Source organism: Purpureocillium takamizusanense, chromosome 10 (genome assembly GCF_022605165.1).
Source record: "Purpureocillium takamizusanense chromosome 10, complete sequence".
NCBI classification, from domain to species: Eukaryota; Fungi; Ascomycota; class Sordariomycetes; order Hypocreales; family Ophiocordycipitaceae; genus Purpureocillium; species Purpureocillium takamizusanense.
In genome coordinates this window covers 41,706-59,522 of record NC_063077.1, presented here as the reverse complement: position 1 = coordinate 59,522, position 17,817 = coordinate 41,706, and the positions used below count along the sequence as shown (strand labels likewise).

Sequence of the window (17,817 nt, the reverse complement as noted above, 5' to 3'; positions counted from 1 at the left end):
GGCTTCGTTAGGACCCTGACCATCGCACTGTTAGCAGCAGGGAGAGTACTAAGGGGCGAGCTTCTCCTTACACTTCCGGCGTCATGCCCGACCAGATACGGTAGAGTGAGCCGTAGCGTCTCTGCCATATGAGGCTATTTTCCGCACCATGCAGGAACTTTGCTGCGTCGCCCTGTCCGTTGGGAAACTCGTACGGGACAGTGGGAAGTCTCGATTTGTCATGAACATGACGCACTGGGTGCCAGGCATTCAAGAGAAGCTGATCTTTGGTGAGTACCAGTCTCCAAGAAGTTGTAGAGCAACATACATTGAGGAGCCAGGATATGGTATTGTTAAATCGAGACTGAACAGCATGGCGCACGGATTTCCATCGAAGTGCAAAAGAGAATATCGTGATAAAGGGCAGCAATAGTTGCCACTGTACCGGAATGATGGTGAGTTCCATGACTTCTGGGGTCGACGAATATGCTGGGTGGCCTTTGAGAGAGCATGTATTGGGTGCAGTGCCCAAAATGACTACTCGGTTTCTATCTCACAGTCAATCGCACTCAGGCCAAGCAATTGACTGCGGACATGGCGTTAAAGCCGTCTCGTGCTCTATACTAGGGCCTGTCATCTAATGGATACCATAACTCCTGCAGGGTACGCACGGACACGGAGCTGATGGCCGACTCAAGTGGGCCGGTGGTAAATGCCGGCCGGCCCAGGGAAAGCCTCGTCTCGGTGTTCTCGAAAGACTCGACTAGCCTTCTAGTGGCCTGGTGTAGTTCAGGTCGACGTACCACCACGGCGGCCCCGAGTGATGTCCTGCCTGCCGCTGGGCCAAAAGTCCATGACACCGTGTTGGGCATTGCACTAGCTTACAGCCGTTTCCTCAACATCAACATACCCTGTCACATGGGCCTCATCTCAGTATGTTTGAGCTGCCGTCATGTCGGTGTCATAGTTGACACCCGCTCCAAGTCGAAAGAAAGCCGTGTCCTTGACGCTTGCCGTTCACATCTATTCCTAGCACACAACGATGTAGTCGGATCGAGATGAACTAAGGAACCAATTGGTGCGTAGAATAATAGGGTTTAAATTTCCATCAATGTCTATCAACTAAGCTTTCCACCGCTATGAAGGCCTGTCCGCGGCACCGAAACATCCTCAGGTGCTCACCGTTTATGTAAATGCCAGGCTGGGCAGCCTAGATCCCGGGCAGGTCATTTCACTCCCTGGACATGAGACGGAGAGACAATGGTGAAAGACGATGGCACTAGAACCGTGTCTGTGTTATGAGCTTAGTGACAGGCCTTGGTAATCGGGTATGACTGGAGCTACAGGAAGCCAGGATTCGACGCAAGAACGCCCAATGGAAGCTGCTACTCCCCGGCCAGTACAGCCAGGATGAGGGATTGGTCTCGATCAGGTTGCCGTGCCGGCTGATAGGCTAAGCCGTGTTCGGACAGACCCACTCATCCGGCCTGGCCCGTTACTTACAACGGGCCGATGCTCCGAATCGGGAAATCAGGAGACATTACGGAAAGATTGCCCCTCGAGTAACATTACGCACCGGAAACATTTTGAGCACTCTGTGTATGTTGTAACTACAGTACTCAGTCGCACAGCATTGCTAACTCCAGGTCGGAAACATTTCATGTTCCTGTTGTCTTGCTCTTCTTCAGTGCCCAATGGTTGGTGCGGACTCCAGCACGGCCTTGAACGCCGGCCGCGCCGACATCCTCGCGGCCCACTGCTCAATGTGCGGCCAGTCCTTGATGTCCACGCTGAGGAACTTGAACATCCACGGCATGGCGAATGGGTAGTAGGCCAGGTCGGCCAGCGTCGGGCGGTGGCCCACCGCAACATAATCCTGCCCGGGCTTTGACAGCTGCTGCTCCAACACGTCCCATTGCTTCAGGGTGTTGGAGTGAAGCCTTGCGGTGACCATAGTTAGCGACCGACCGACCGGCCGCCCGAGGCGTCGACAACATGGCATCACAAGCGTACTTACTTCTCAATGGTGCGAGGCAGCTGGACTGGGTTTGCTCTGGTGGGGTATCCGCGCAGAAAATAGAGCCAGTACTTGGCGGTGGCGCTGCAACATGTGTTAGCCATGCCGACAACCACATCTTGCTGCGTCGTCGACGCCCGAGGGCGCGCTGCCAGCATACCCTATCCCGGCGGTCTGGTACTCGGTCCAGGACATGACGGCCGCCTTTTCAGCTGCCGTCCGGCCAGTCCAATCGCCATCCTTGTCGAACCGGTCGGCAAGGTACTGGATACATGCCGTGCCTTCAAAAACGACGGCGTCTTCCCCGGTGACCGGGTCCCTGTCGCGGATGGCCGGCACGTAACGCTCAGGGTGGATGGAATAGTACCACTGGCTGTGCGTGTCAATGATGGCCAGAAGGTGCGGGGCGTTCAGTTCTCGCGCCAGAATGAGTGGCTTGATGTAGTTGATGTACGAAGTCTCGTCGGCTGTGTGATACGTCAAATGACTGTTGCGGCCTCGTTTTGCGTGTCGGTTGTGATTGAGGTTGCGTCCTCACCTTTGATGACGTAGATTATAACCCTCCCGTCAAACTCGGGATCCCCTTCGACAACATCAGGGTTCTTCATGTGGGCTAGATCGTCGTTGGTGCTGGTCATAGTCACGGCCGCGGTTGCCATTTTGTGTAGTGTAAGGACGTCTGCTGTCTTTGTTGTGATATCGAAAATCGTGATAAAATTTGGACTATTGATGTACCTATGAGTCAAGCCAATCTGACACCTAGGGCGAGGAATGACTTTTGAAGACATCCATATATGGCAGCTATGACAGGATGCCGTAGAAGGTCAAGACTCCGGGTCCCGGTTTACCCATGGTGACCGCGGCTTGGGTCGAGTCGCAAGAAGCCACGCGCACCTGAGCGGACCGGGCCGTTTGCTTTACAAGTGCTCAGCGATAAGCTTTGCTGTCGGGTACTTGAAGCCGGCTGCTGACGATTGCGCTAACCGAATGCTTTGGCCGTGCAAGTATCCGAACCCTGAACACCAGACCGTCGCCAACGACTGCATTAGGCATTACTTTGATGAACATAACGATTCAATGTCAAACCAAAGCTACATCAAAGAATAAGCCCAGAATATTACACAGCCATGGCGGAACTATCGTCGCGAATGCAAAAGACAGCCTCGGCCATCCTACCCAAGATCGCCGCCACGATTGCAGAGCGTACAAGCGCCACGCGCAAGATTGACCTCGCAACAGCAGAGAACTGGCTGCTACGCCCAGAAATTGTCGAGATTTGCAAGACCGCCATCCAGGAGAACTTGACGGAGGCGGTAGGTGCTACTAATGTGTCGCTTCGTTCGCGGGTGGGCGTGCCCTGACACCGTGTATAGAAACTGTCGTATCCGGATGGATTTGGTGGCGACCCCAAGCTGCAAGAGGCCTTTGCCGCGTTCTTCAACAAATACTTTGACCCCGTGTCCAGGGTAGAGACTAGGGACATTGTCGTCACGCCCGGGGCAAGCAGCTGCCTGGACTCGCTACTGTTTAGTCTCTGCGAAGTAGGCGACAGTGTCCTGGTGTTGGCACCGTACTGGAGTGAGTTGCCGCACGCTCCATTTTTGAGCCGACATGATCACTGACACTGAGATGAAGGTGGATTCGACTTTCACTTCGTGCTCCGCCCAAACATCAATATCATCCCGGTGTATACCGATGCTGTGTGCCTACTAGACCAGCCGGAAGACCTGCTCTCGGAGTCACTGGTTCCGGCACTCCAAAGAGCAATCGAGAACTGTGATGACGAGGACTGTGTCAAGGCCTTGGTGATAACGAACCCTCACAATCCGATTGCTCGGTGCTACCCCAGACACATCTTGCAGGAGGCAATCCACTGGTGTGCTGAGCGCGGGCTGCATTACATCTCTGATGAAGTCTATGCAATCTCGGACTTTTCAGCGACGGAGAGTTTGCCTGAGACAAATGGAGTGACGAGTCTTGGGGAGAATGGTGGCGGGACACCAGAGGCTACCGCTGTCAACGGATCAAAGGAGCACCACGCTGTGCCGTTTGTTTCTGCCCTTGCGCTCGAGCTCGAGGCCGATAAGACGCCTCCAATTAGTGTCATCTGGAGCACCTCAAAGGACCTTGGATCAAGTGGGTTCCGCATGGGCGTTCATGTGTCGAGACGACGCCCAGTGAGCAGTGAGACAAACGGAGACTCATCGGAGGCTTACGCGACAGTTGCAGGGCCTTCGCTCCTCACAACGTCCCTTGGCCTCTTGTCGACAACTCAACTTCCGACCATTTCCATGTTAGTTACGTCTGCCCTGCTGACCTCTGATTCATTCGATGCGCTCGTCGCCCAGAACCGACAGCGACTGCGGGAACATCACAAGATTATGTCTCGCCGGCTGCAGAAATGGGGTGTGCCTTTTATTCCAGCGACGAGCGGCCCGTACGTGCTCGCATATCTTGGGGTTAAGGTCGGGGATCTGCAGCGGCGCAGCCGTGACGAGACTGCGGCTGCATCGTCATCCCAAGGCCAACAGGAAGATGATCCGACCAACATGAAGCGACGAAGGATGTCTGTCTCGGGGCACGAGGGTGAGGATGTCATTGATGTGCTGCGGCGTGAGGCCTCGGTGCTCGTCTCTCCTGGCAAGAGTTTCCATATGCGCGGGAAAAGCGACACTCCAGAGCCGATGGACGGATGGGCGAGAATCAATTTCGCGATGCCGGCTGAGGTGCTAGAGGATGCGCTGAATCGCATTGGGAAAACATTGGGACTTGAATGACCTGGATGGTAATGATGATGTAGGTCGGATGTAGGGAACATGAATAGATGGCCCTCTGAAATCAATTCTCATTCAACCAATCAACGACATCTGGCTTCAGCATGCAATGATGAAGGGCTTGACTAATAATGAGAAGAATTGATCATCTAATTATGTACTTCGTGCTTGGTAGGCTCTCCCCCTCACTCGGCTCCAAGCTGGGCGACGAGGCCACCGGCGGCAAACGCGCCCATCGCCAACGCATTCACCACGGCAGGCATGGGCGCCGCACAGTCCCCGACCGCAAAGACTCCAGGAACAGTTGTCTCGTAGAAGGGCTGGTTCGTCTTGATGACCCCCATCTCATTGATCTCCAGGCCCAGCTGCTCTACAAAGGGGCCGCTGACTTGGCCCTTGGGCTTGTGGACCTGTGGGGAAGGGTTCAATTAGGTCACTGCGCTGAAGACGCCTGATGAGAGGGTCTGCACAGGGGTCAATCGACGTACCACAAACCCGTGCGAGATGCTCGTGCCGTCGTCGAGATGCACAATCGTCTCGGACGAGTCATCGTTGACCTTTTGGAGCTTTGTGACGCGGCGCTCGTCAATGGATATGATGGTGTCGTTGCCCAGCGCCGTCACGAGCTGGCTGGACAACTCCTTGGAGCCATCGGTGTAGATGATGACCTTTTTGGCGAGCCGCTTCGCCATGCGGGCGAGGTGCAGGGCGGGAGGCAGCTTGGCAATGTCGCCAATGGCGAGGACGCCGGCCGAGGCGGAGTCGCGGTCCTCGAAGCCATCGCAGAACAGGCAGTGGTAGCTGGCCACCCGTGTCCAGTCAGTCAAATTCCGTACGAGGTTCGCTTCACACTTACACGCCGCGTCCCCAGACGTCATCGTAGCCAGGGATGTCGGGGTAGATGTCGCGCACCCCCGAGGCCAGGACAATCTTCTTGCCAGTCCAAGTCGTGCCCTTGGCGTCGGTGGCCTCGAAGCGCCCGTTGTCCGTGCGGCGCACCGACTCTACCTTGGTCTCCTCAAACTGGATCGTGTCGTAGCGCGCAAGGATGTCGGCACGCGCCTTGGCCCGGAAGTCCGCCGGGTCGCGGTGGTCCCAGGTCGGGACGTTGTGCATGTGCTTGGTGCGGGCGTTGCGGTAGACGCCCGAGTCGAAGACGACGGCCGTGTAGAGCTGCCGCGCGAGGCCCGTCGCGACGGCGAGGCCGCCGGGGCCGCCACCGATGATGAGCACGTCGAGGGCGGGCATGTTGATTGTAGCGTTGCTGTGGAAAGACTGTGTGTACACCTTGGAGGCTGTCGATGCAAGACAAGCGCGGGCTTGGGTGGCCAGAAAGAGGTGTGAGACGGCGCTGAGGTAGAATCGCATGGTTAATGTAGGCGGCGCCAACGACGGCATCGTTGCTGCTAGTCCAAAGAGCGTCGATTTTATTGAAACCCCACGTCTGACTGACATCGGCGGCCAGCTCCAGACCCTGGCCGGGGGTTGCGCGAGCAAAGGAAAAGGGTGTCAAGGCCCCGACAAATGGAAAGCATTGCCAGAGAAATGTATCCGGGCCGGAGCTTTATTACATAACGGGCCGCGCCGTATCGGCCGCCGCTTGGGGGCCAACGTTTGGATTAGGCTTTGGTGTAAGTCCGTCACGGCCTCCTTGCAGCCGTGGCGATGCGCGACGGGCACGAGAGCTGGAAGCCGTGCGGCGTAGATAATAAGCCTGGCAACTGGCAGTCTGATGTCACCGGCAGGAAGCAAAGAACATCTGTCAGTGTCACTACTGATCGTAGAATCTCCTTGCGTCAATCCGACTAGAGCTAGAGCAAGCCCCCGCAACCCAACCCGAAACCATGTCGTCTCAGCCTTTTGGCGAGGATAGTCTCGCTACGGCGCTTGGGAATCTGCAGCAGACGCTACGTACGGCACTCGACGCGCTAAAGTCTCCCGCAACAGCTGCTGCGCTGCAAAGCGCACTGCACGATGACACGCGCCTCCCGGACAAGGCCATCGCGGGTCTCGCTTCCGACGCCGTCGACCTCTTGGCCGAGGTGGAGCAGCTGCTTCAACCGGCGCACTTGATTCTCGCTGACCACTTCTTGGGTATGTGATGATGGCGGGCCTTGTCATTGCGCAAGTTGTCCGTGGGCATCCTCGTGCTGACCGTGGTCACTTATGTCCTTCAGGCTACACCGACACCAAATGTCTCGTCGCGGCCAACGAGCTCCATCTGGCCGATATCCTGGCCAACGGCCCATTAAACATCCAAGAACTTGCCAAAGCAAGCAATGCTCGCGCAGATCGCCTCGGGCAGGTCCTCATGCCGCTGCGCAACAACGGCATCTTCAGCTACAACTCTAGCACGGGAGAATACGCCAACACCCACGTCTCCACGCTCCTCCGTTCGGACCACTGGACGCAGTGGCACAATTGGGTCGACCTATACGGCAATGAATTTTACGACATTGCCCGCGGCATCCCCAAGTCGGTCAAGAGCGATGCCACTCGATGGGCGGCGCAGATCAACTTCGACACCGACTTGAACATGTTTGAGTACTTTAATAGCCAAGGATGGATGCCCCGGCTGCACCGCACGCTGGGCGGCGGCGCGTCTGCCATGGCGCCCGGCATCGTCGAGGACTACCCGTGGGCCGAAGTCATGGACAAGACTGTGCTCGATCTCGGCGGCGGCGGCGGCTCCTTCATCGCGACGCTGCTGCGCAGCTTCCCCACCATGCGGGGGAGCATCTACGACCTCCCCCATGTCATTGCGCACAGCTCCGATCTCTTCTCCAAGGGCGGCACGTTTGACGATCTTACAGACCGCGTCCCGCAAGCCAACCTCATCGGCGGCGACTTTCTCAAATGGGTGCCACCCACCGAGGTCTACGTCATGAAGTGGTGTCTGCACGACTGGACTGACGAGCCGGCGGCCACGATCCTGCGCAATGTCCGAAAGGCAATTGTGCCGGGGCCCGTCAGTCGCCTCGTCGTGTTCGAGTCCATTCTGTCGGATGGTCGTATGGGGAGGCTCTCGCGGTACGGAGACATCAACATGATGATGACGGCCAACGGACAGGAACGTACGGAGGCGCAGTGGCGGAAGCTTATGGAGGAGGCCGGGTGGAAGATTGATAGGATCTATCCGCTGAGGAACGCATGGGTCCAGGCGATTGATCTCCGCCCGGCGTAAGTTTCATCTGACGATGAGGGTCTGGAGTGTTTGCACGTCGGCCCATGACCTGACAATTTGCCAAGCTCTTCTTCCAACTTCCATTCACAAGTAATAAGACTGGAAACCTCAGGTCTCGTGAACCCTGTCCAACTGTTTCCGCAAGATAAAGCCCTGCCAATCAGCCCATATGTTGGTTGTGCGACTCAAATGTGTCCGTAGCGACTTACACGACCAACGACCTGACGCACTGCGCAAGTCCAGCTCCCACGCTTCCAGGTTATTATGTTGGCTTTGGACTCTGTGAGACAGCTCCTCAGCCATTGCGTCACCGAGCTGACCAAACACTCCTTTTTTCGGACACATTTAGGTCCGCAACATGCACCCGGATGGCCCCCAAGGCCCCCATAAGCTTATCGGGCTGCCGCACCCGTTGCGACGACATATGCCGGCAGATCAACTCGCAAGGCTTGCTCGTGAAACCACACACACCAATGTGGTAGCACCTCGGGCACATTCTTTCGCTAAACTTTCCGGTTGGACCAAACCCGGGAATGTCTGCGGAGAGTTACCACACCGTGTGCGCGTTGGCCGTAAAAGTGGCCGAGCTAACGGATGTCTCACCACAGAGGCCTGCTGGGGAGTTATCCTCGCCCGGTGCGCTTCCTCTCCCCGCACCTTCACGGAACCTGTTGCTTTCCCTTGTCTCGGTGGGTAACACGCAACGGGCCGTTGCTCCCAGCGCAGGCTAATGCAGGGAGATCGAGCGTGGGCGTACGCTAAAACATGGAATACATGAAAGAGCAGGCACCATCTTCATTTTATTAGGAGGTTTTTTTGAAGCTCGGTGTCGGCTAGTCTTCCATGATCCTTCAGCCACGAGGCGCAGGATTCTTCCAGCTTCTTTCAACCTGAGCTGGTCTGGAAATTTTGCATACTTCATTGCGGCCAGGAAAGCACCTAATACGAAGCTTCCATTATTACGCTGATCATCCGCCAGGGAGCCTTGCGGTCGCAGACTTGATCAACAACACCCTAATAAACCAACTCCACCCGTCCAGCAATGGACCAATCCGCCGATATGGCCCAAAAGTACACCGAAAAGCCCCTTGACGGGCTGCCCGTCAAAGAAGTCAACTCTTGCAGCACGAGCAACAACCCCAGCGAACACATGCAGGAGCCCGCAGTTGATGAGAAGCCGCAACAAGAGGATGATGCGGCCGACGCCTCAGGAGGAGGAGGAGGATGGGTCATGGACACCTCCGACTTTCCAGGTCCTCGCGCCCTGGCCTTCATCATGATCGGCCTGTTCCTGGCTCTGTTCGCCGCAAACCTCGACACCACGATTCTTGCGACCGCGATTCCCTACATCACCAACGAGTTCCACACCATCAAGGACGTCAGCTGGTACGGCGCCGCCATCATGTTGGTTTCCGCAGCTTTTCAGTCAACCTGGGGCAAGATATTCAAGTACTTTCCCAAGAAGTTGACATTCCTCCTCTCCATGTTCATCTTCGAGGTGGGCAGCCTCATCTGCGCTCTCGCCCCCAACAGTACCGCGCTCGTCGTCGGCCGCGCCATTACGGGCCTTGGCGCCTCTGGTGTCACGGCAGGTGTCTTTATTCTCATAGCGTTCTCGGCGCCGCCCAAGTACGTCCCGGCATTCATGGGCCTGGGGGGCGCTACCTACGCCGTGGCCTCGCTCGCTGGACCCCTGATCGGTGGCGCCCTGACGCAGTCGGTAACATGGCGGTGGTGCTTCTGGATCAACCTGCCCATCGGTGGAGTCACTGCCGCGATTATTCTCCTCTTCTACAAGACGCCCAAGGCGGCGCAGCCCCAACCGGCGACGATGAGGGAAAAGATCCTACAGATGGATCTTGTCGGGACATTTTTGGTCATGGCCGCCGTCGTGTGCTTCATTCTCGCCTTCCAATGGGGTGGCTCATTTAAGTCCTGGTCTGACAGCACGGTCATTGGCACCATTATCGGATTCGTCCTGATCTCGGCGCTCTTTGTCGGCAACGAGCTGTACATGGGTGAGCGGGCCATCCTCGAGCCTCGCCTGATGAGGATGCGGCGTGTGTGGGCGAATTGCGCTCATGTTTTCTTCGTGTCTGGCGGGTTCTTCATCCTCATTTACTACCTTCCCATCTACTTCCAGTCGGTCCAAGGGGCGTCGCCGATTGCGTCTGGCGTCCGGAACCTGCCCATCAACATCGGCTGCTTCCTGAGCATTGCGGCAGGCTTTGTCGTCTCGGTGTACGGTCGATCCTGGGCGCCGCTCATGGCCATTGGTGCCGCCACTGCGACCATCGGCGCAGGCCTCATGTACACATTCGGCCTCGATACTTCGGCCGGCAGGTATGTCGGATTCCAGCTCATCGCAGGTATGGGCATGGGCATGACGCTGCAAATCCCCCTCATGGCCAACCAAGCCGCCGTGCCACCCATGGACATATCCTCTGTGTCCGCCATCACTCTGTTCTTCCAGATCATTGGCGGCTCCTTCTCCGTTGCGTGCGCACAAGCCGCCTTCGCCTCTACATTGGTGAAGAGGATTCTCGTCCACGCGCCAAACGTCGATCCGAGTGCGCTGCTTCATCTAGGTGCTGCCCAGTTGCGTGTCGAGTTCTCAGGCGACGAGCTGCATGGTGTTCTTGAGGCATACATGGACGGATTGAAAGTGTCATTCGCCATCGCCATCGCCCTGCTTGGCGTTGGGTTCTTGTTTGCTTTCGTCCCGGAGTGGAACGACTTCCGTCCCGGCCCGCAGCAGCAGCAGGCGCCGGCGAGCGAAGAAAAGGACGCATCGGAGGCTGCATGATGCGTCGGTTGTATCGGGGATCATATACCAGCATTATGAGGTGCTACGGCTGTGGCTAGGGATGTGGTGTAAAACAATGAGATTGCCGTACCTCAAGACTAATACCACTTTGATGAATGAGTTCATATAGTTGCTTTGCCTCGGATGTGATCAACGCCGGGGCCTAGTAATGAGATGCCAGAGCAGTAAATTAGATGCAAACACACCTCAGCTATGGACCAAGAGCACAAGTGACTGTATCTATCATTATACTATTTCGTACGTGTAACATTGAGGGCTCTATGAAAGTCTAGTTCACCTCAACGCCAACTTACCCGCTAGAGGTGTTGATTTGCTAGCGGGGCTCTGGCTCTCGCGAAAAACAGCTGCTGCTCGCCACCCATCGGCATCTTGGACCTCTGAGGGTGCAAAAGGTACCCAAAATCAGACAGCCCAGCATCAGTGAACATTGCTTGCATCTCCTCCTCGCTAAATCCGTGACGCGTAATGGTGTGAGATGCCGGATGCGGCGTCTGGCCCGCCGGTGTCCTCGCGTGCGAAATCCAGTCAATAATCACCAGCGACCCCCCCAGCGCCAGACGCTCGGCGAGCTTCTTGATCATCTTGGCGGGGTCGGCGACGTGGTGGAGGGCCATCGACATCAGCACGGCGTCGAACCCGCTAAGCTCCGAGCCGCTCATAGCCACGGTGTCGTTGAGTAGGTCACCGCGGACGCCGTGCATCTTGTCCGCAGACAGGCCCAGGTGGCGTGCCGTGTCATTATACTGCTCAACCATACCGCCGGAGATGTCGATGCCTCGAAGCGTGGAAGCATAAGGCGCCAAGCTCTGAATTGATGGTCATTAGCGGCGGATATGACTTGTGCTGCGAAAGGGGCAATGGCAGTACCATCGACACGATGCCTCCGCCACAGGCATAGTCAAGAATCTTGAGTCCTCCTTCTCGTGGTTTCGCGATCCAGTCGACGTGGTCCCGCAGAAAAGAGCTGATCTGCTGCATGAGGTCGCGAACCCAGTCCGCTTTATACGCGGACACGGCCATGGAGCTGCGTAGCACAGGGTCAACACGGCGCCAATCAATGGCTGCTCCGGGAAAGAGAAACTCACTCAAACCACTCGCGGTTGAGCTCGCCAACCGACTTTGTGCTGGCTACCATCGTTGCGGCCATGGTGGCGATTTGATGGTGTCTCTGCGGTAGGCGTCCTGTGGGTGCGGGGAGTCTTGAGGTTTGATGCGATGCGGGCTCTTACACAAACTGTGTGCCGTGAGGTGTTGCTGTACTGCACGCTTCCCGGGTAAAGCTGCACTACGACGGCTGCCACTCCTCCTGCAGGCATGGCGTCACGATCTTATCAATTGTCAGGGGCATCGGAGCTCTCATGGTGGCAAAGGGGGGGGGGCGACGCCACCGTGCCGCGGTCCGCTCTGGCGCAAATGTCTCCGGCGAAAGTCGCCGACTGGGGTCGCTCATTCAAGCGGGCCGCGAGAGAGGCGTTACCGCTGGAACGTGACCGTCTGCACGTTGGGCGCAGCATGGGCCGCTGGTCAATTGGGGTCTTTTGCGCACACCGATCGGTTGCTGGAGGTTTGCACAGAGCCATAGGTTGCGGCCCCTTACATTTGCCCGAGGGATCGCAGGGCATGTCTCTCCTCCGGGGCGGCCTCTGGCCCTGAAACATGGACCGTTGCTCACTTTGCTATTGAAATGCAGTCCGTCTTTGATGTTATCATGTACTTTGCCCGGCATAGTGTAACGGACGACCGTGGCAGTGCTACTAACTACACACGGTCCAAAAAGCCTATCTTGGCTTGCAGGGTCTCCCAGGGTGTACGTGCCAGGCGATGCAACGCGTGTTTCGCGGCCATCACTTGGGACCAGCCACGTGGGATACATCAACAGAGCACAAGGATGAAGATGAACGCGATGCATGTATTTCATCAAGCAAAACTATTGTCGCCAGTACGACTCAATGATCCTTTTCCTCTACTGCCTCGAAGCGGACACATGCACCGGGGCCTCTCCCAGTAGAGCGCCGTTGGCCATCCCATTCTCCGTCACGCCAATGGACAGCGGAACCCCTTCACGGCTGAGATCCCGTTTGGTCACCTTGACCCATTGGTCATGCTGCACAAAGATGCCGAATGCGAGGCTGTGCCATGGCTTTTCCGGTGTCATGATATTGACATCATATCGGTAGAAGATCTGTCCTGGTCAGCACGCTTCAACTACCATAGCGTAGACATTTGTTGGGAGCGCGGCGGCGTACCTCCGAAACCACCTTGACAATGTGCATCATCGCAATCTCGCGACCGAGGCAGATGAACCGTCCCGATCCAAAAATAAGCTCGTGCGCTCGATCCATCTTCTTTTTCCTCTCCTCGTCCATGTCCTCGAGCCATCGCTCCGGCCTGAAAAGATCTGCATCCGAGCCAAAGACCTCCGGATCCCGGAGAATCGTGGTCAGCGAAAGGGCAATGATGGTCCTAGCGGGGATGACGCGCCCGTCCGGAAGAACATCGTCCTCGTTACCCAGTTGCTTTTCCATCGTTGCAATCGCTGGTGGATGGATACGCAGCACCTCACGGACCACGGCGATGAGATACTTGATGTTTCGCGCCTCACTGTAGCTGATGATCTCTGACGTGGGGCGGTTTGGAGAGACACCAGCAGCGGCCAGCTCGGCGCGGATGCGATACACAATGGATGGGTCACTGGCGATGTACAGGATGGCAGCCCGGAGAGAGGTAGCGACTGTGTCCGAGCCAGCAACACTAAAGGGGTGGTTGTCAGATGATACATCGAGTGAGTGTTTCATAAGCGTCACTCACAGTTGGAGCAGCCCAGTTCGCTCTGCTTCATGTTGTGTCATGCCTTGGCGCACGAACACGCCGAGCATGTCGTTCTTTTCGACTTTGTTCGGTCCATAGCGCTCGCGGGCGCACCTACGCGCGAAACTGCCCCTCTTCGTCAGTACAAGTGATCCTTGACTTCCGCTTCATTCACTTTAGCTGTCAATATACAATGAGCACTCACCCCATGACCATGCCAAAGGGGCTGTTATCGTCCGGATGAGGCGCAAGAAACTTGACCATGAGGGTAGTGGGGATGATGTTGAGAATTTCGGGGTAGATTGTGAAAAACGACATTGGCTTGAGATTATCCTCAGTGTTATGGAGGAAATTCCACTTGTCCTTGTCTTCCTTGAGATCGCCAAGGGGCTGGCTAAAGGAGATGTCGGTAATGGAGTCAATGGAAAAGTAGCTCGCCAGGTAGCCCCAGTCCAAAGGCTGGACTTTGCCGCTGGTTGGATCCGAGAGATACTTTGACTCAATGAGATCGAGCATAACGCCGAGTTGACTGTTAATTGCGCTCTCACACCGCTCGTTTTCCTTCTTCAAGTTGTACTATACGTTCAGTGTTAGTCACAAGCGGCAACATGAACAGATGGAGGATCAGACGAACGCCCGCCATCATCCTTGATCGCAAGGACTTGTGCTCAACCTCATCAGTCATACTAATCAAAGTATCCTCGTTCGGAGTAAAGCGAGATCCCTTGTACCAGTCTGAGCGGTGATACTTGCTCTTGGGCGCATTGACTTTGCGGAGAAACTCCACGTCTGCGACGAGCAGCGTCCTGGGCCCGATGCGAGCGAATTTCCCTTGATTTTGCTGTCAGTCTCCCGAATGATTTCTCAGTCTGCCATCGACGGCATAATCACCATATTTTCTGCTAATATCGTGGAAAATGTGGTGCATCTTCCCGCTCTGAACGCAATTAAGCAACCAGAGCTTCGACAAGGCGGCCCATTTTGGGCCTTTGAAGGCCCGAAGCTGTGCATACTGCACGATAGAGTATGCTGTATACACGACGACTACGGCAATGACCACCAGTGGGGTCATAGCATTCGTCGTGAAGTAACCGAGCGTGCTTGCGGCAGGCATTGCTGTGCCGCTGGTCTGGTCTGATGCCAATGGCTGGAGTCACAAACAATATTCCTCTCGTAATACCACAGAGACTTGGCAAAAGTCAGAATACCTCAGCTCACCATGTGTCGACCAAAGAGCTACAGCAGTTTTTATCTGACACAACCTGCTGCGGCTGATAAGGTACGGCCGACTAGGGAGCCTAATGCTCGGCGGTTGGCCATCGGTCCGCGGTGCGGTCCGCTGGGCACGACACTACGTCAGAGTCCCCGATCAAAACACACAGTGGCCCCCAGAGTCTCGAACGTCTGCCGGGCTCCAGGAATTGGTCCGGTCTATCGGATGGCATGCAAGAGCGCGCCGGTAGCTGCACCGAATAGTCCCCGGTCTACTCTCTACGGGGGCCATGGATGTGATGCGGCGGTGACACATCAGCAAGACTAATGACGCAAGATTCTATGAGGCTACCACGTAGGCCAAACAAATGGAGTCACGTTCATCTGTGACACATATCGCATCCTTCTTACGTGCTACAGGCTAGCATTGGACGCCGTCCGTCGACAGCTACAGATTCGCAGACTAGAGACAAACGACTGGCATGAAACATTCTTTGTAGTAACAGGACGGCCCTCATGGAGGACTACGGAGTTAATGCGGTGTTTGCAGTTGAAGTCTTTCTTCATGTAGATCTGGTCATAGGTCTCAATATGTACAGACTTAAGCCTCAGCCGGACCTAGGCTTCCGTACATGCAAGCAGCACCGCCATAAACATTTAATGGAAACAAGCAGCCGATCGGCGCACATCTGAAACCAAAAAAAACTCGAACCCGTGCCTCGGCACCTCTCTAGGAGTTGTCCATAAACAGTTACGTCAAAGGCACCAAACTCGAAACAAGATCGCTCATCCTTCTCTCCATGCCTTCGTACCAGTTTCCCAGCGCCTGAGATTGTGCAGATCCCTTGTCTGGGGTGTTCAGTTCGGACTCAAGCAGCCGCTTCAGAAATTGTATAATTTGGACGCATTTTTGGGCCTCCTTGCGGATGATTCTGTTGCGGATTACGGTCTGCTCCTCAGGGTCGAGCTCAAAGACCCCAAACTGCAAGAACGGCGCGTTGGGCGTTGACAACGCTGATGTGGCCAGTTGCTCGTGACTTGGGTGCTTGGTGATATCCTCATAGAGCGTGACAATAAGCTCCATGATGGTCGATATCAGAGCAGGACAGCTCCTGCACTGCATATACTCTTTCTTGGCGGATATTTTCGAAATGTCCCTGATACAAGCTTGGTTCAAACGCATCACCTCGTCCACGGCCGTCGACTTGGTCTGTACGTGGCTCTCCAGCAGTCGGACCATTTTGCAAAGAGCCACGACGTGCACAAACTGCGCCCAGTCCTGGCTGCTTTGTCCAGATGCGGCGGCTGCGTTGTGACTAGGCGACCGCGGGCTCATAGGGAAGAAGCTTGGTATTCCGGAAGACTGGGATGGGGGCTGATTCACCGGCATGGCCATGGATGAGCACGGTCCGCTAGTTGCCGGAGGGTTGATGTCTTGCGGTATAGAAAAGCCTTCGATCTCGAACCCTGTCGCCTCAGGGAAGTTCTGCCCGTCATCAATACCCGTTGGACAGGCTACCGCTGCTCCTCCTGATGCCCAGCTTTCATCGTTGAGGTAATCGAAGAGCTGGTCATCTGTAAAGTCTGTCTGGGTCATGGACGGCCCCGAGACAAATATGGTTCGCGAGACATCGAAGTTGTCGCCGGCAGCGTTGGCTGCGGAGACTGAAGCTTCGCTGACAGAGCCGCTCGTCGACGGACAGGATGACCGAGGCAGCGACTGTTCGGATGGTTGACTCTCAGGCGGTGATGGGTGGGCTCTCTGCGATCGGGCCTCGGAGCTCTTGCGCTGCCGCTTGGGTGTCCTACCCACCATGGACACGACATACTCGCAGTGCAGACCGAGGCTGTTGCATCTTTGACAACCGCTCTTGTCGCCGCTGCACCGTATCTAGATGCAAGATGGCGTTAGCAGCCTTTTGGAGGTAGCAGGCGGGCGAGCGAGCGAGCACGCCAGGTCGGCGCCGATGAGGTGATGATGGTCTCTTTACCTTTGCGGCATGGCACTGCGTACAGGCTGTTCGCATGCGGGGGGGTTTAGCGACCCATCCCGAGAAGCCGCCCTGTTCGCTGTTTGGCTGGTCAGCACCAATAGTCTGGACTAACAGCATGGCAAGGTAGAGAATTCGGACATGCTGCAAGAGAAAGCAGGGAAAGGGAAAAGAAGGGCATCGGCTCACGAGGTGTTGGACGATGGCGCCATAGTCGCTTTGTTGGTTCCCCTGCGTCGTTTTACCACCTACGGTTACGAGAGTATGCGGTCTGGCTCTTGAGGATGCCGGGAGTTACTTTCTGGGGTAGGTTGAGCAGGGGGGGGCTTTGGGGAATGGGCAGCCGTCAGTCTTAAAACTTCACATCGAGCTGCGTTCCCAACTCGGAGACGTAATGACGGCTAGCAAGCGCATATTTTTGGTGGCAAGGGCCTAATATGGTCTTTGACGAGACACCCTGCTGGCACTCAACTTCGCCTGTGCAGCCAGCCCGTATCATCTCACATGGTTGCTTCAGGGATAACGGGTGGGCTGATGAGGTGCCCTTTTCCCCCGTTGGTCAGTTAGCACATGGTCAGCGCTGGTGTGTGGGTGGTGGCCACTGGTTCCAGTTCACAGCCTGCCGTGGCTTGAGGGCCCGCCGCGGGAAGAGCAGCAAAGGGCGTGTTGGTTCCCGTTGCCCTCGCGGGGTGAGGGCGAGGCCTTCACCATCACGTCGGCGGCGCAGCATGCATAATAAAGGTTTCACAGTCTTTCTTCCACCAGCCGGTCAGCACAGGCTGTGGTACCACCACGGCTAACCAAAGGTGATCATACGGAGATCATCGTGTGACGTCCCTCCGTTGAATTTGGGGAGAGTCACTACACACGGCGACGGAGAAGCTCTCGTCTTCATTGACGAAGTCTATATTGATACAGGCCTTGGCACAGCCCGCGAATTTCTTTCCTTCCGGGCTCTTGGGGTGGTCTTGTGTGGCACACAGCGAGTCCGAATTGCCTGTCTGGGAACGCGTCACAGCCGCTGG

General features: G+C 56.1%; 8 protein-coding genes across 10 annotated transcripts; 3 read left to right on the top strand and 5 right to left on the bottom strand.

Moving 5' to 3' along the window:
- Window positions 1-1,663: 1,663 nt before the first annotated feature.
- Window positions 1,664-2,655, bottom strand: JDV02_009519 (uncharacterized protein; the record flags this gene model as incomplete). The annotated part of the gene is made up of 4 exons (XM_047991188.1): window positions 1,664-1,919; window positions 1,997-2,080; window positions 2,157-2,463; window positions 2,535-2,655. 4 exons carry the CDS (start codon window positions 2,653-2,655, stop codon window positions 1,664-1,666), a joined length of 768 nt encoding a protein of 255 aa, XP_047847198.1.
- A 468-nt stretch (window positions 2,656-3,123) lies between these two features.
- JDV02_009518 (putative secondary metabolism biosynthetic enzyme) lies at window positions 3,124-4,773 on the top strand (the record flags this gene model as incomplete). Its single annotated transcript, XM_047991187.1, has 3 exons — window positions 3,124-3,309; window positions 3,370-3,574; window positions 3,632-4,773. 3 exons carry the CDS (start codon window positions 3,124-3,126, stop codon window positions 4,771-4,773), a joined length of 1,533 nt encoding a protein of 510 aa, XP_047847197.1.
- A 95-nt stretch (window positions 4,774-4,868) lies between these two features.
- JDV02_009517 (uncharacterized protein) lies at window positions 4,869-6,289 on the bottom strand. Its single transcript, XM_047991186.1, has 3 exons — window positions 5,627-6,289; window positions 5,259-5,571; window positions 4,869-5,180 (listed from the first exon to the last, which is right to left on the bottom strand). The coding sequence occupies exons 1-3, from the start codon at window positions 6,223-6,225 to the stop codon at window positions 4,956-4,958; spliced, it is 1,137 nt and encodes a 378-aa protein (XP_047847196.1). The 5' UTR covers window positions 6,226-6,289; the 3' UTR covers window positions 4,869-4,955.
- A 311-nt stretch (window positions 6,290-6,600) lies between these two features.
- On the top strand, window positions 6,601-7,954 carry JDV02_009516 (uncharacterized protein; the record flags this gene model as incomplete). Its single annotated transcript, XM_047991185.1, has 2 exons — window positions 6,601-6,864; window positions 6,948-7,954. The coding sequence occupies exons 1-2, from the start codon at window positions 6,615-6,617 to the stop codon at window positions 7,952-7,954; spliced, it is 1,257 nt and encodes a 418-aa protein (XP_047847195.1). The 5' UTR covers window positions 6,601-6,614.
- On the top strand, window positions 7,539-10,772 carry JDV02_009515 (uncharacterized protein). The gene has a single exon (XM_047991184.1). The coding sequence runs from the start codon at window positions 8,997-8,999 to the stop codon at window positions 10,758-10,760; it is 1,764 nt and encodes a 587-aa protein (XP_047847194.1). The 5' UTR covers window positions 7,539-8,996; the 3' UTR covers window positions 10,761-10,772.
- A 215-nt stretch (window positions 10,773-10,987) lies between these two features.
- Window positions 10,988-12,050, bottom strand: JDV02_009514 (uncharacterized protein). Its single transcript, XM_047991183.1, has 3 exons — window positions 11,867-12,050; window positions 11,649-11,805; window positions 10,988-11,587 (listed from the first exon to the last, which is right to left on the bottom strand). Exons 1-3 carry the CDS (start codon window positions 11,926-11,928, stop codon window positions 11,078-11,080), a joined length of 729 nt encoding a protein of 242 aa, XP_047847193.1. The 5' UTR covers window positions 11,929-12,050; the 3' UTR covers window positions 10,988-11,077.
- A 694-nt stretch (window positions 12,051-12,744) lies between these two features.
- On the bottom strand, window positions 12,745-14,703 carry JDV02_009513 (uncharacterized protein; the record flags this gene model as incomplete). Its single annotated transcript, XM_047991182.1, has 6 exons — window positions 12,745-12,963; window positions 13,028-13,532; window positions 13,590-13,715; window positions 13,795-14,165; window positions 14,224-14,420; window positions 14,481-14,703. The coding sequence occupies 6 exons, from the start codon at window positions 14,701-14,703 to the stop codon at window positions 12,745-12,747; spliced, it is 1,641 nt and encodes a 546-aa protein (XP_047847192.1).
- Window positions 14,704-15,368: 665 nt separating this feature from the next.
- Window positions 15,369-17,165, bottom strand: JDV02_009512 (uncharacterized protein). Of its 3 annotated transcripts, XM_047991179.1 has the most exons (3): window positions 16,982-17,165; window positions 16,793-16,871; window positions 15,369-16,692 (listed from the first exon to the last, which is right to left on the bottom strand). In XM_047991179.1, the coding sequence occupies exons 1-3, from the start codon at window positions 17,002-17,004 to the stop codon at window positions 15,553-15,555; spliced, it is 1,242 nt and encodes a 413-aa protein (XP_047847189.1). In that variant the 5' UTR covers window positions 17,005-17,165; the 3' UTR covers window positions 15,369-15,552. The 3 variants fall into 3 exon arrangements, with proteins under 3 accessions (XP_047847189.1, XP_047847191.1, XP_047847190.1); XM_047991181.1 differs by having other exon boundaries at window positions 16,793-17,165; XM_047991180.1 differs by having other exon boundaries at window positions 15,369-16,871.
- Window positions 17,166-17,817: the final 652 nt, after the last annotated feature.

Excerpts from the sequence above, each read along its gene's own strand:
- JDV02_009517 (XM_047991186.1), bottom strand. The coding sequence starts at position 6,225 with ATGTCAGTCAGACGTGGGGTTTCAATAAAATCGACGCTCTTTGGACTA. Across the intron at positions 5,572-5,626 it reads GACGTCTGGGGACGCGGCGT|CTACCACTGCCTGTTCTGCG; the intron begins GTAAGTGTGAAG and ends ACGGGTGGCCAG. Across the intron at positions 5,181-5,258 it reads GCATCTCGCACGGGTTTGTG|GTCCACAAGCCCAAGGGCCA; the intron begins GTACGTCGATTG and ends CCTTCCCCACAG.
- JDV02_009515 (XM_047991184.1), top strand. The coding sequence starts at position 8,997 with ATGGACCAATCCGCCGATATGGCCCAAAAGTACACCGAAAAGCCCCTT.
- JDV02_009514 (XM_047991183.1), bottom strand. The coding sequence starts at position 11,928 with ATGGCCGCAACGATGGTAGCCAGCACAAAGTCGGTTGGCGAGCTCAAC. Across the intron at positions 11,806-11,866 it reads CTCAACCGCGAGTGGTTTGA|CTCCATGGCCGTGTCCGCGT; the intron begins GTGAGTTTCTCT and ends TGTGCTACGCAG. Across the intron at positions 11,588-11,648 it reads GCGGAGGCATCGTGTCGATG|AGCTTGGCGCCTTATGCTTC; the intron begins GTACTGCCATTG and ends CCATCAATTCAG.
- JDV02_009512 (XM_047991181.1), bottom strand. The coding sequence starts at position 16,912 with ATGCTGTTAGTCCAGACTATTGGTGCTGACCAGCCAAACAGCGAACAG. Across the intron at positions 16,693-16,792 it reads CGCAGTGCCATGCCGCAAAG|ATACGGTGCAGCGGCGACAA; the intron begins GTAAAGAGACCA and ends TCTTGCATCTAG.